Source organism: Gadus macrocephalus, chromosome 14 (genome assembly GCF_031168955.1).
Source record: "Gadus macrocephalus chromosome 14, ASM3116895v1".
Lineage (NCBI taxonomy): Eukaryota > Metazoa > Chordata > Actinopteri > Gadiformes > Gadidae > Gadus > Gadus macrocephalus.
The window spans coordinates 5,303,623-5,318,701 of record NC_082395.1 but is presented as its reverse complement, the minus strand read 5'-3'; the positions used below and the strand labels follow the sequence as shown (position 1 = coordinate 5,318,701).

Genomic DNA, 15,079 nt, shown 5'->3' with positions numbered 1-15,079 from the left:
TGTGCATTTGTATCCAAAGTACGAGGATTGGACTGGCAAGAAGCACTCAGTGTTTACTTTGTTTAGAAAACTTTATTATGCAATTTATTTACATTTTATGTAGCTTCCTGTAATTTACCCCAGGGTGCAAAAACCATTCGATGCGCACACAGACAATTTAATTAAACAAAGACACTGCCGGAAGAAAATAACTTGCCAAAGTCTTTTCCTGTAAAATCCAGAATACAGTGATTGAGAAGCAATTGACCTTTGTATGGACAGAAGGCAAATGGGACTCTTTTTAAATTGTACAAAAATAAATAAAAAAGTTAACATTTTGGAAAATTAAATTAGTAATTCGTAAGAAGACATCCTACAGACAGCTTACCTCCACACAGCTAACAGCTTTAGCATTATGTAAATGTAGCAGCTATGACCTGCAGTAGTATAAATAATGTTGCAACTTCTCAAAATATTCCATCGCCTACAGTACCTTCAAATAAGTCTAAACAGCAACAGCCTTCTCCATCTCTTGGCTTGAGGAGCTTTTTCTTTTAAATGCCTTATTGACACCTTGGAGTACACATTCACGCTAGACATAGACAGGATAAGGAATACAGGTAACAAGACGCCCCATGTCCCACATGCTTGTTTGACCTGGCCATGGTGTTGACATTTTTAATCCAGGACGGAGCAGAATACTAGACTCAAAAGGAGACTGGTCAAGGTCAGGGAAAGTAGTGGTTCCAAAGAAGATCCTTACATCAGAGAACAGCTGGCCTCCTTGGAGAGCTCCTGGGAAACAGCAACATGACAGTAAGCTTGGTGCCACTGAGGAATGGCCATTTCATTATGTCAAGATACAGGAAATCTATCGGTAAAGGTCTGCATTACCATACGGTAAATCGTGTTGATGCATGGATATCACAGACGGGTGTTGCTATTAAGATAGCCCTTGGACGACACCTTTGCAATTTCAATAACTGATCGTTCCCATGAGAGAGAGAGACATGGCTTCCTCTGACATTTACCTTGCTCCTTAGATCTACACGTTTAGAATTGCTTTGGGAAAAAACTATTTACTGTCAACATGAATTCTATCCTTTACATATCTATAGATTTCCAACATTTGCAAAAAGCCAATTTGTACGTCCAAAGCAAATGAGTATGGAATATGACGGCATTAAACAGCCGAGGAAAGGAGAGCGTGAAATAAGCTTTTCACTTTGGAGTTTGTCGGACTGCATACAAATGAGATGTTAGTTTTGCATTTGAATAGGACAAGTCACGACTTTTATGGCGTGAATTGCAAAAGCCTCTGTTAATTCAGGCATTCATTAATGGGGCTTTTGGGCAAGTACATTGACAAGGATGCATGCATGAACGTAGCCCCCCCGCCCCCCCCCCCCCCCCCTACCAACACCCATGCTAGGGATAATTGCCGACTACTCTTTAGCCACGGACCTTTCAACCCGAAACTTAGCTAGACACAAAATTGTTCCTTGACGACTAGTCTTCCTGTAATACGGCATTTCAGAATGTTTGTAAACAATAGTCGTCAAGATACTTCCGGGTGGCAGAACGCGAGCGGCTTCCACTGATCAGAAGTGATCCAGCCGGCTAATGTAAACAGTTACATCGTTAAAAACATTGTTGATCTGAAGTTGAAACGATGACGAAAAGGCTAAATATAATATATATAATGAGACGTCCCATCGCAACCCGCAAGAAGATCATCATTCATTCAAGCCATTTACTCTCTTTTCTCGATCTTGGAAGGGTTGGTTCACTAGTGGTGCCATCGGAGAACGCATCGGCTTTTGCCACCCGGAAGAACGTATTGTGACGCATGGTTAATTGTCGTATAGGAGTCCAGGAAGGACTAGACCATGGCTGAAATGGGCAGAATCATGTGTGCATGCACTGCTTTTCCATCAGCGTCACGTATGACTACATGCTTACTGCAAACACAAGCCGGGGGGGGGGGGGGGGGGGGGGAAGAGAGACATCACGCATGCTAGCAGAGGGGCTGCTGCCACAGCCGCTCCTCACCTACCCAACACGGCACCGTTCGGTCCGCCCTCACGACACAGAGCAACATTTCTTTTTTTTCCTCTTTGGCTTCACAGAAGGCAGGTGTGAAGAGAAAAATAGTGTCAAACACAATATTTAAACCGAAACACAACGCAGATAAACTTGTTGTGACGGGCGGTATAGTGCTCGTTATCTCGGTAGCTGGAACCAGGACTGCATTATGCTATATAGGCATGCGTGGAATTGTAACCTTATTTAAGTGCACAACTCTTTATGCGCACCACACCCCCATTATTGGTTCCTGGCCAGTGTATCATTTTTCCTAGAGACCCTTTCTGGGATTAGGACAGGATTTCCAAAAACTTCGGTACTTACCAAGTACCCAGTAAGTAAAGTACTTGATATGCTTGAAAAAGGAGGTGAACAATTTTGCCTCCCCCATTTTATTGGTTCCTAGCCAGTGTATCTTTTTTCCTAGAAGCCCTTTCTGGGATTAGGACAGGATTTCCAAGAACTTCGGTACGTACCCAGTAAGTAAAGTACTTGATATGCTAGAAAAAGGAGGCGAAGAATTTGTCCCACATGCAAACCCAATGCACACACACCTGTCTCCTGAAGTGCTGGATGTTGCTTCCCGCGACACACTCCTCGTCATACTCCAGCTCCCGTTCCTCGTCCGCTCTTCGCTGCCCGCACACCAGCCTGCGCTCCGCCATCTCCTGATCACCCAAGGTCATTCAGCAGACATTAGTGACGGTACCTTAGGTTCTTCTGCCTCTCACAGTGTACATCGTGGGGGAAATGGCCTCCCCACCTCGGGTACTATACGCTTCTTTGACTTGGGATGCATCGTTATTGTGGGTCGGGTCCTCGGTAGGAGTACAATCAAATGTGGGCATGCGCATGGCTGGCTTTATTCTTTCTATAGGAGAAGTGTGCCGAGAAGTACAATACGACAGGATCTGGGTTGAAAAATGACCTCGATACGGGTTCATTTCTGCTTTGTTGTGGGGCCGTGACCCCATTACACATGGCTGGCCATGAACACATTCCATTGAAGATTAACCAAATTATTTTTCCATTGTTGAAAAAAATGAAAGAAAGAAAAAGCACCACTGCTGGCAGTGGGGCTTTGCTCAGGCCCAGTTTAGGCTCGTAGAAGCAGACCTGCTCCAGTTACCTCTTGTTCTGGGTTGAGAAGGATCACTCGGGTGTTTGTGACTGGCCCCCAGCTCCGGTGGCCCTGGAGAATCAGGTCCTCCAGGCCAGCTTCCACCCCTGTGGCCCAGATCTACATGAAGACACACCTTATTTGGAATCTGGACCAGTATTCATTGTTCCACAACACCTGTCCTTTATATCCCGTCACAGTCAGTGGTTTCCTTTGTTCCGACACACACACTTCCAAAATGGATACGTTATTGCGATAAGCACCTTGCGGATGAAAAAAAAAAGCCACTTACAGTGAGTGTGCTACCCCCAGGTAGCGTGTAGTCAGGAGGGATGTGGAAGGAGATGTCCCCAGAGTCTGGCTGAGTTCTGCGGACTACCCATCCCCCTAGTGGCTGCTCCTGGAACCGCAGAGGGAACAGGAGAACAAACATTTAACTTTTGTTAAATGTTTGTTAAAAAAAGATACTACCTGCTGCAGTATTGAAACAATTAAACAAACGGATAAAGGATAGTTGCATACCAAAACAAGTATTTTGTCCTGCCTAGTGTTTATACACTACTTATATTTTCTGTCTATTTAAGCATTTTAAGGTGTTCTGCTGTGAAATAAGTCCCGTCATGAAGGCAGCCATGATTTAAAAAATAAATAAAAACAGAACAGAACAAATGAGTCAAGGAGGAGAAGCGGGAACCTCCGGGGAGTCGTTCTTCAGCACCACGTAGTTCCCCTCGGGGTCCACCTCCGCCACGCTCATGCTGCCGCGCGACGCCGCGTGCGTCGACATCTTGTAGGCCGGAGAGCTGCCCGACGTGCCCTCGTGTTTGCGCTTTTTGCCCCGGACACGGCGAGAGGAGCGCTCCCGCGTGGCCTGCGCCGCCCCCGCCACGTGCTGAGAGGGACTGGGCGACAGCTTGAGCCTGGGAGAAATCAAAAAAAAAAGAAATGATCGAATGACATGGTACAATTTGATGATACGAGTCAAGAGGCACAAGTTCACAGGCTCATGTCCACAGTCGTCATCTCCGAGCTACCTCTTCTAAAACCACCATCATCTTCATCATCTAGCACCAATTTCCTCATCCCATCCACCGTCATCTTTGCTGCTCCACCTTCCTCTTCGGCCCCTCCATCATCACGTATTACCACCACCTTCCTCTTCGGCCCCTCCATCATCACGTATCACCACCACCTTCCTTTGCTCCTCAACCATCATCGCCTCCCACCAGCTACCTCTGCTCCCCCCCAACACCACCGGAACTTTCATCTGCTCCAACACCACCATCCCCCCCCACCCCCCCCCCCCCCCCCCATCACCTGCCCCTCCACTGCCATCTCAATCTCCAAATCCCACCACCAACACTTCCCTCTGCTCCTTCACCATCATCTCCTTCCATCACCAGCTCCCTCTGCTCCTCCATCATCATCATTGTCATCTCCTAGCCCCAACAGCTTCCTCCGCACCAGTCGCCGGTGCCCCACCACACTCACCTCTGCTCCTCCACCTCCAGCATCTTGCGGTAGGCGTTGATCTCCATGTCGAGGGCCAGCTTGACGTCCAGCAGGCTCTCGTACTCCTCCAGCTGGCCGAACAGCTGGGAGCGCAGGTCCGCCAGCTCCTGCTCCTTCTGGCTCAGCCGCTGGTGCCAGGAGCCTCGCTCCGAGTCCAGGGTCCGCTCCAGGTCCTGCACGCGGGCCTCCAGCAGGCCTTTCTGCAACACACAGCCATAGGTGGACACGCTGTCACGTCCCACTGAGGATCGGCCCTTGTCCCAGCAGAGGGCTTGAGAGGTTGCCTTGGGAAAGGTCACAACTAGGTATGTCGGTTTCGGCTCATTTTGCTTTCGATAGACCCACCCACACCCAGACCCATGAACCGGTTATTTTCTAAGAAAAAAACTGAAATGATGTGAAATACAAGAAAGGGGTGTTTTTCCTTTTAGCGCGATGCTCCGTTGACTCGATGAGCTTTGGCGCCCCATTTCGAAGCCAGGGTGCTCTAACAAGTCCCCGGGTGCTTGTTCTTAATGGAGGTTCAGCATATTGCTAGTACAACTACTAAACTGAAGAGTAGCATCACACAATTTACTTTGGCTTTGTGCCAGTCTTGAAGAAATGGTCTCACACCGAGCTCGGTTAAGCGCCCTTCGTTTTTTACCTCAGACTGCAAGCTAGCGAAGCTGTGTAGATGCTTTGATTTATTAGGATCCCCATTAGCAACACACAGAGCTAGTCTTCCTGGGGTCCGAAACATATAATATAGACAAACAATCACTTGTTTGACATTATGTCAAACAAACATAAAAATAGAAAAATAATCCAACAATAACAAACTAAATTAAAAAAAAATCTAAATTACAAATATAACATAACATAAAATATGAAAGCTAAAAAATAAATGAAATCATTAAAAATGTATATACAATATACATGGACCAGATGATTTTTTGCAGACTTTTTAAAGCTGCATTTGCAATTTATGCTAGAACGTATGTTTTTTGGTAGTTCATTCCATAATGAAATTGATCTGTAAATGATGGTGTTTTTAAGTAGATTGGACCTCGGTCTGGTTAAAGCTAGATGTCCGTTCCTTGCTTCTCTAGGGCTATGACCATGTCTGTCAGACACACTGCCTAAACCTTCAGCAAAGAAGGCAGGTCTTTTGCAGTTTATGACTGACCTTAGGAACAACAAGAGAGATCTTTTGTTTTTCATCAGAGCCATGAAAGGCTAGTATGCATTACTTCAGTGTTAGTGTGAATGGAGCAGCTCAGTGCCAAGCGGGCTGCTTTGTTCGGAGCTACCTGAAGTTTATGCAAGTCTTTTTTGGTTGCTGATGACCAGATAATTGTTCAATACTCAAGGTTTGACAAGACCAGAGCATGTACAACTTGTTTGATTATAGAAGGTGTAAGATACGATGAACAGTTTCTCTTCATGCCAATCCCTCGACCCATTTTTGAAACAATGGTGTCAATGTGAACTGACCAGGATACTGAATCAATGTGCAAATTAACCTATTGACAGACATGCGTAACCGGTCAAAAGATATTCTCGACAGACGGTTCACATCCCTAATCCCAAACAGTGTCGACACCTGTACCGTATACCCATGCAAACACTTGCAAGACGCACACAAATCAAAGGAAATAACTCCAAACAGTTTAGGTACAATTCCAAAGCTTTCTGAAGGTATAGAAGACGCAAGACAATTTTCCACATTTGATAGCAATTTTTTCAAAAATTGTATGTTGGTGGTGGTAGTGGACAACGTGCTTTGGGGTTGTGGTGGTACTATCGGCTCCTATGCCTACCTCCTTCTGGTACTGTCTGAGCTGAGACCCCAGGGTCTCCACCCGGAGCTTGGTGGTGGTCATCTCATCTCGGTTGGAGGACGCCATGCCGTCCTTCTCCAGCATCGACTGCTGGGCATTCTCCAGCTGTGGCGCAGAGAGTGTAACACACACTTTTATTTAGAGCTACCATTGAGTGTAGTATTGATTTTCTTTCAGAAGAGAAGCATTTTGGTCAGATCAGTTCGAAAAATAAATTCAAGTACCTCAATGCCATTTCGAAGCTCACTCGCTCACTCAATAGTTCAATGGGTAATAAAAAAATAGTCTTCCCAATAGTGGATTGATGGATCAATCCTTTGCTTCCCTTTAAATGTCCTTGCGTTTGTGTTTTTTTGCCATGGCACACGACATTTACATAGCGGCTGGACATCTATAGGCCTTTAACACATGCACCGCAAGTCTGACATAATACCCGGTGGGGCGGCATGTGACAACACAAAAGTTTAACCTCCCAGGCCCCTTGTGTTAAGAACAGACAATTGGAGAATTCACAACATGCGAGTGGGCGTGTTGCTGACGTCGTACTTTTCTCTTTTACTTTTCTATTTTGCCTTCCGCACTTCTTTCTGCTTTCCACTCATCAGAAATACAGAGTTTATAACCCTAAGCCATCCCCAACACTCTTCCCAGTCACCAGCCCTCGCCTAGAGTATACAGAGTACCTCCAGTATGTAGGAATACATCTGATGTAGCTCATCTCCTGTGTTGGGTTGCCTGTGTGAAGCTCCTGATCGTCCCCGGAGTTATCTTTGAAAGGCCTGCTAGTCTTCTGCTGGTGCACTTCTGAATGATACTCTTGCGTTCATAGGCGGTGTACCTTTGTGGTGAAGTTGCGCTCCAGCTCCTCCTTGTACTGCTGGACCTGGAGGTCGTGGTCCTGGCGGAGACGCTGCATGGTGTCGGCCAGCTTGCTCTCAAACTCCCTCCTTCGGCCCGACTCCACCTCGACGATGCGGCTTTCATGTCTGCTCCTGACGTCCAGGATCTCCTACGGTTTACGTTGAGAACAAGTTTATCCGAAGCAACTTAAAAGTGGGTAAGACTAATCAAATCATAAGAGCTACGTCAGGGGTAGCTACGCTGAAGATGTTGTACGAATCACTAAGGGCATAACGATTACGCCTTATGTAGGGATAAAACATCTGCACAAAAGTGAACTTGTAAGTTAATTTAGAGGAGGGAACACAGATTCTCCGTCACATTTTATGCAATTGAAAAATAATGTCAAAGTTGGGATAGGCAACTCTGGAGAAAGCAGCCGGAGTGGACTAGATGATAAAAGAAGAACAATCCCTCCCCTACCTCCAGGCCTTCCTCCAAAGCAACCCGCCCAAAACACATGACTAGACCGCCGACTTTGGCCTCAGGTCTGCCTGGCCTTGTGGATGACTCCAGTCATGACCAAGAAGTGGCCTGCGACAGCTATATACTTTTTTTTGTATATGGCCGTGTAAAGCCATATACATTTGATTCACTGTTCTCCATTGAGATTAAAAGCATTAACAAAACTAAAATACACTGCCATCCTCGTTTTAATGCTTAGTTGGCTGATTCATTTTGTAGTTTCAAGTGTGCTACATTCCAGGTGACAGCGTCATAGTAGCTAGTTGGGGGGGGGGGGGGTGTAGAAAATCCACCATGAAGCCCTGACGTGTCCTAGTCTTCCCTCAGGAACTTCCCATAACAAGATGTGCGTGTGGGCCATCGTACCTGGTCGCTGATGTTCCTCTGCAGGTCGAGCTGCTCTTTGAGGGACTGCATGCGGTTCACCAGGTCCACCCTCCTCAGAACCTCCGAGCTCAGCTGGGTCTGGGTCTCCCGGAGCACAGCCTCCACCTGGGACACACACACACACACACACACACACACACACACACACACACACACACACACACACACACACACACACACACACACACACACACACACACACACACACACACACACACCCCTGTAAAACCCTGAGGACTGAAGTAATGTCTTAGTGTAGTTCCAATGGTGGTTTTGGGGAATAAACATTTTAAAAAGTGTCCAATATTAGAGCAAGAAGACAATGCTTTAAATATTGAAATATGGCAGAATAAATATTTGCTAGCCGCTACTCCTCCAAACTACTTTCGCAGTTTTTTGTGAACGAGATTCCGTTTTTCCTAAACCCTGGATTCACCATTCAGTATACGTTTGTATTTAAATCATATTACATATAGCCTATGTTGTTTTATATAAAAAGGAGCAGGTATGGCTCATCTTGCGCAGTAATACCTACAGGTAGACTGCCGACATTGGGGATTGAACCTTAACACTAGACTAGTGTATTTGTGCGCTCTATTGCTTGACAGTGGAGTTTAGAGTCTCCAGTCTTGGCTCATGGATTTTGCCACCATCAAGTATGGCTGTTAAGCCAACATGTGATCTCCTACATTGTCCAGCTGTTCTTGAAGCTCGGCGACGTCGTGGGTCAGCGTCTTGTTGTCACCCAGCACCCTGGTGAACTCTGTGTCCTTGGAGCGGAGGGCCGCCTCCACGCTCCGCCACTGGGTCACGGCGTGGACCAGGTCAGCCTCCTTCTTCTGGTTCCTGGTTGAGCCATAAAAACATCATTAAGCAATGGCACACTGAAATACATTCATTATCTTAATACAGCCTTTCAACAACATTTCTATATAGTTTCCTTTAGTACTACATGGAATTTAAAAACATTGTTTGGATTCACTGAGAAGCATGCACCCACTAGACGCAAGCAAAGTCTGAATGTGTATACATCTCCCTTTGACCAAGCACTTTATTTGCTTAAGTAAGAAGACGTATTTATCTCGCTTTATGATTCGGCACATAAACACCTTCAGTTCAGAAATATGCATTAGCCCGTGCCCCACTAATTCATGAAATGCAATGCAAACCGCTTATAATTTGTCTGTTGGAACGTACAAAATGCATTAGCAGCATCACCTGACTTGTAGTTTCCTATGTTCTTCCTTCACACTCCCACACTCCATTTGCCACCGGGCCCTCTCGTTGGCCAATTCGTCCAGTGACTTCCGGACGTCGGATAACTCCACGTCGTACAACCGCCGGACATTGCCCATCTCCCGGGACGTAGTGTCCTCCTTCTCCTCGAGCAGTAGCAGCATAGAAGACCTCTCATTTTCCAACTCTTGCACACGATGTATGTAATTTGCGAGGCGATCGTTGAGGTGACGAAGACTATCCTTCTCCTGGATGCGGGAGATGCGTGTGGGACTGATGCCGGATTCTGGGAGGCCGTCACCGGAGGGGCCGCGCCGGCCCACGGAGCGCGTGGCTCGGCTAGTGGAGGATGAAGTGGCCGGGGTGGAGGTAGCAGAAGCCATGGCGGTGATGGTGTTGGGATGGCGCTTCAGATAAATCTAAATGTTGAATACATACAATGCTATAGTCAGAGCCTGTGAATAGCCGTAGAAAAAAAAGTGTCAAACTTCACATGGTAAAAAACAACAATGGAAATGTCAATCCATAGATGAATAAAGCCCTACCTCTTGCGCACATCAGACGTTTGACTGTAGCGACACTTGGAGAGGTATGTTATTGAGTCGAAAAGGGAGGTTCTTCATTAAGACGCAGGTGTAACCAATGTAACTTTATGCGCATCGATGTGGAGCAACGCGGTGTGCACCACTAGTGCATATCGACTCACGTTGTCAGCTGATGTGCGTGATGATGACTCGCAGGAAAGAAATGACCAGAGCAGCTGATGTCATCCTCCGACTACGCGCATTACGCACAGGGGGTATTTAAAGGTACAGTAGTGCCATTATCCAAATGAAATATTTTGGTTACACTGGATTGGACAGGACGCTTGCTTCATTTACACCATGTTATGAAGCCTATCACAATAGTATAACATGTGTTTAAATGTTACATGTGCTCATTACGTGAGCATTTAAAACATCGTGGGGGTCGTCTCTTTAGGCAAAACGCCATCATGTTTTTTTTTTTTTTTTTTTTCAGTGCATTTAGTGCCCCATATTTTAACTTGGCTTGACTTTTGCACCAAGATTAGCCTATAACTAGACTAAGGGGAAAAGAACACTGTTGCAGTGGTTGTTTGCAACATGTTACCACAAGAGGGAGACACATTCCCACAGAAACCTCGAACTGCAATCCTGGCATTCATCCATGCCGTACTTCCTTGACTCTTTATTTTTTCCTCAATCTTATTTCAAATTATAGCCTATTATTTGTCAGTACTCATCTAACTCCTCATTCCACCCGCCAACCCCCCAAACGAAGCATTATTCATAAAACAAAGAACACCCCTAACAGGGCTAACACAACGTCCAACCAGGTTCAGCAAGGAGTTATCATGTGCTCATTAGTGCAAGAAAACACAGAGTTCCTTCGTTTGCTGCCAGCTTCTATTCCTCACCTCACAATTATGACGGGGGCGCGTCGTGCCCTTTGGCAGATACCGGTACGCACTTACCCACCTCTTGCACATCCAGTTGCATGGCGAGTGATATCCACCCCCTCCGCTTCCTTCTCCGACCCTGGTTCTCCCTGACCGAATCCGCAGGCTTTATGAGCAATTGAACAATAACAACTCATCCTGCATAACTATGCACGATGAGATATTATTGTGATATAAAGTCGGATTCTGGAAATCAGATAATGCATGCATATGCTGCTGAACATGTGTTCAAATAACACATACACATTAGTCCATGCTTAGCTTATTACAATGTTAATTAAAAACATAAAAATTGGTTACTACAGACGGCGGTGGCAGCCTAGGCTTTATTCAACCAAATGAACTCAAGTCTTTAATGTGAGTTTTTATAGCCTATTTGAAACGATCATCATCAACATAACGCCCGGGCTTTCCTGGCGATTGCCAGGAAAAAGATTTGGACATAACTTTTTTTCCTTTTTTTGATTACTTTGCAGGACCGGGAGGGCAGTCTCTTTTTTGCCTGCGTAACGCGCCCAACTTGTGTCGCCTTCAGATCGCTCCTGGACGAGCTGTGCGCTACAGAGCAGAGGAGAGACTTCACCGGAGCACCGCTCACAGCGTGCCTGTCTGCCCGCCACACAGCTGGCCACACTCATTCACTTTCCCAGCGACAAATTCCCCTCATGATCTCATGATAGAAAGGACGGCCGGGGAATCGTGGCAAGGGGCATAGCATTATTTTTTTTTTTCTTGATGAGAAATCAACGATGTGGATCACCCCAATGAGCGCATTGCACTTCCCATAAGGTAAGCCTTTCTATTTCTCCCGAAGCAGTGACCGAACGCCCAGGCAGCCCCTGTTAAATTGGTTATTTAATAAGATGAACAAAACACGTTCAGCAAACGTGATAGCCTATATTTAGCGATTTGTTGTCTCCAAAAAATATTTTCAGTGGGATTATCTCACAAGTGTGCCACCCCTTGACGCGGATGATGCGCATAATTCTTGGTTCAGCGAGATGGTTAAGTAGCTGTTGTCGGTTTACATTTGCAAACTAAAACTTGACCACTGGGACGGTGAACACAATATATTTTATATTCAGTGTTCGTTCTCTTTTAGGAGGTGTTATCAGCGGGGGAATTGTAATGTCGATGCTCCAAAGCTGACTTAATGTCCGTTTATCGAACAACCAATACATACACCAATTGTTGAAACCATAATCTGTCCTACAGGTTGAAGGCAAACTTGTGATTAAACCACCATATCCTGGGGAATGATGGAGACTTCAAACTTAATCTGTCTCGCCTGGAAAGCTGCCATAGCCCTCTCGCTTCTTCCCCTTGTCCAGGTAGGATGGATGGATGGACAGATGGATGAGAGGTGGATTGATTGCTGGGCAGCTGGGCTGACTGATGGTTGGTTGTCACATAATCATTGTTGCACAGCTAAACATCAGATTCCACATGGTTAGACCGGATGCCACAATATATTGTCATATGGATAAGGTCCAGTGAACAATATTTGTTTTCCCTTTGTTTATTCTTTGAATATATGAGTTAATTTGATAAACCTGTGCTATGTTTTACCGTTGTCCTCATCAAGTACTTGTGTGAAATTAGAATTAGTCTCAGGTCTTTTTCTTTGGGCTTTGTCTCTTACTAAACCTTTATTGATTTGCACGGGTCAAGAAGCTCATGGCCAGTGGGGAAATGTAGCTGGATTTCAATGTGTTGATTTGGCAGTCACTCCGTTGGTGAAGCAATTGCAAAAGTCTTCTACTTCAGAGTCAGGCTCTGTCTTCCGTGCGGTGCAAGAGAACAACAGGGTGTGTTGAAGTTTAGTGCAGGCCAGTGTAGACAGAAGAAAACATGTTTGATGGATTTTTTTAATGGAAATATGCTTTGAAATAGTTCTGATCAGACATGTACATTCAAATGGCTTCCATCAAAGCCTAACGGACATAGGGGTTGTAATTCTTAATAATAATTCAGAATTCCCTCCAAAGCGACAGGAATCTCAGGACTCTACGGACCATGGTATCAATCTATGTGCACACATTGAAACAACAAAGTATGTTCGGCAAAGAAAGCAGTAACCAACAGTGCAATCTTGTTCATGTGCGCCTGTTTGCCTGATGTAATTGAATCCTCCTCTCCTCTCCTCTCACTCCGTCCCCTCCCTCTCCTCTCCTCTTACATCCACTTATCTCCTCTTCTCTAACATCCTCTCCTCTCCTCTCCCTTCCTGTCCCATACTCTCCTCTTCCTTACTTACCTCTCCTCTTCTCTCACATCCTCTCCTCTTCCTCTCCCTTCCCCTCCCATACTCTCCTCTCACATACACTACTTTCCCTCTCTCCTCCGCTCCCCTCCTCTCCACTCCCCTTCTCTCCTCCTCTCTCCTCATCTCTAATGTGCTCCCCTCCTCTCATATCCTTAATTCTCCTCTCCTCCCCTGTCTCTTGTGCTCTCGTCTCTCTAGTGCTCCTCTCTCTTCTCATATGCTCCCTTCTCCCCCTCCTCAACCCCTTCTTTGGTGTTCTTTCTACCATTTCCCATGTTTGACCGTCCTTGCTTGATTTACATCCACGAGCTACACAGGGGACCATTAATAGGAAATAAGTTCAGAACAATGAAATCCACTTGTGTGTCCATGGGAGGAGGAGGGGAGGAGGGGAGGAGGGGAGGAGGGGAGGAGGCGGGTGGCGGGGGTGGGGGTGGGGGGTTGGACAGGTGTTTCTGGTAATGTCTTTAAACCATCTGCTTCCAGATACTTTGGAAGTGAAAATATCAGTTACCACACACACACACACACACACACACACACACACACACACACACACACACACACACACACACACACACACACACCTGACCTGGTAGTAGCTACACTGAGTAGTACACCTGCCAAGGGAGCAAGGAGGGAGGGGGCAGTGGTGGGGGGCTATGCACTCCAGCACCTGTGGCTCTGTTTCCATTCACATGTGGTTGCAAAGGAAAGGAGCACAGAGGACCAGTGTGTGTCTGTGTGTGTGTGTATAAGTGTATACATGTGTAAGTGTGTGTGTGTGTGTGTGTGTGTGTGTTGTGTGTCTTTATGTTCTTTTGTGTTTCCCAGATTTTGAGAGAGAGAGAGAGAGAGAGGAGAGAGAGAGAGAGAGAGAGAGAGAGAGAGAGAGAGGAGAGAGAGAGAGAGAGAGAGAGAGAGAGAGAGAGAGAGAGAGAGAGAGAGAGAGAGAGAGAGAGAGAGAGAGAGAGAGAGAGAGAGTGTGTGAGAGTTGGTAGGTCTGCGAGAACAATCTTGTGTGTCGGCTTTTTTTTGTTGTTTTCCTGTAATAAATTTATATTTTCGGCCACAATTGTGTTTGCTACCAACAAAATAGACGGATTGTTGCCGACCCGTGCAGAGCAGTTATATGTGTTGTCCAAAAGCTCCCTTACCTTTTTGGGCCGAATGTAGTTCTATTATTATTTCTGTAATCATTACTTTACTCATTACTGATTTCTGATATGTCATTCAGGAGCTGCCTCAAGGGTTCAGATCAGGGCCATGAATGGATACCTTGAGTGGCTCAAGAAATTAATAGGAACCCCCCCCCCCCCCCCCCCCCCTCAATAGTTAAAGAGCAAGAATTCTGACCGATTTGGATATATTGAGAACAATGTGTTTACACAACAGCATTTGCATTCCTGAAAACGACAGCAATAAAAATACTACTACTATTAGAAAGTACAAATGTTTTTGAATGTTTTGAGAGCCAGAGGCCTATGCCCCTGTAGCAATGCCTGGTGCACGGGCCTGCTAAAGATAATTTGTGGACAATGGGGATCGATCCTGGACCTTTTTTTCCCCCTAGCCAAGAAACTATCCTGCCCTTGATGTAATTAGGGTAATGTCTGCTGGATTATCTAAGCAATCTCTCACCTAATTACAGAGAAATTGCTGTTGACAATTCTAATAGAACATATAGCCAAATTGGTTAATTCATCTTTTATGGCGAAAGCACATACCAAGCCTTCTTCAGGACATGTTTTGGGAGTACATGTTGATGCATTGTCGTTACCTGCCATTATCCTCCACGACGATAAGCAGATAATGTTTAGATATAC

The 15,079-nt window shown here is 45.8% G+C and overlaps 1 protein-coding gene across 5 annotated transcripts; it reads right to left on the bottom strand.

Moving 5' to 3' along the window:
- Window positions 1–52: 52 nt before the first annotated feature.
- Window positions 53–10,259, bottom strand: LOC132472549 (lamin-L(III)-like). Of its 5 annotated transcripts, none has more exons than XM_060072220.1 (13): window positions 10,053–10,214; window positions 9,490–9,962; window positions 8,961–9,117; window positions 8,251–8,376; window positions 7,358–7,528; window positions 6,499–6,624; window positions 4,676–4,896; window positions 3,879–4,104; window positions 3,477–3,584; window positions 3,194–3,304; window positions 2,619–2,732; window positions 2,032–2,100; window positions 53–774 (listed from the first exon to the last, which is right to left on the bottom strand). In XM_060072220.1, exons 2-12 carry the CDS (start codon window positions 9,888–9,890, stop codon window positions 2,062–2,064), a joined length of 1,800 nt encoding a protein of 599 aa, XP_059928203.1. In that variant the 5' UTR covers window positions 9,891–9,962; window positions 10,053–10,214; the 3' UTR covers window positions 53–774; window positions 2,032–2,061. The 5 variants fall into 5 exon arrangements, with proteins under 5 accessions (XP_059928203.1, XP_059928201.1, XP_059928202.1 ...); XM_060072218.1 differs by having other exon boundaries at window positions 2,036–2,100; XM_060072219.1 differs by having other exon boundaries at window positions 2,036–2,100; window positions 9,490–9,926.
- Between the last annotated feature and the right edge of the window lie 4,820 nt (window positions 10,260–15,079).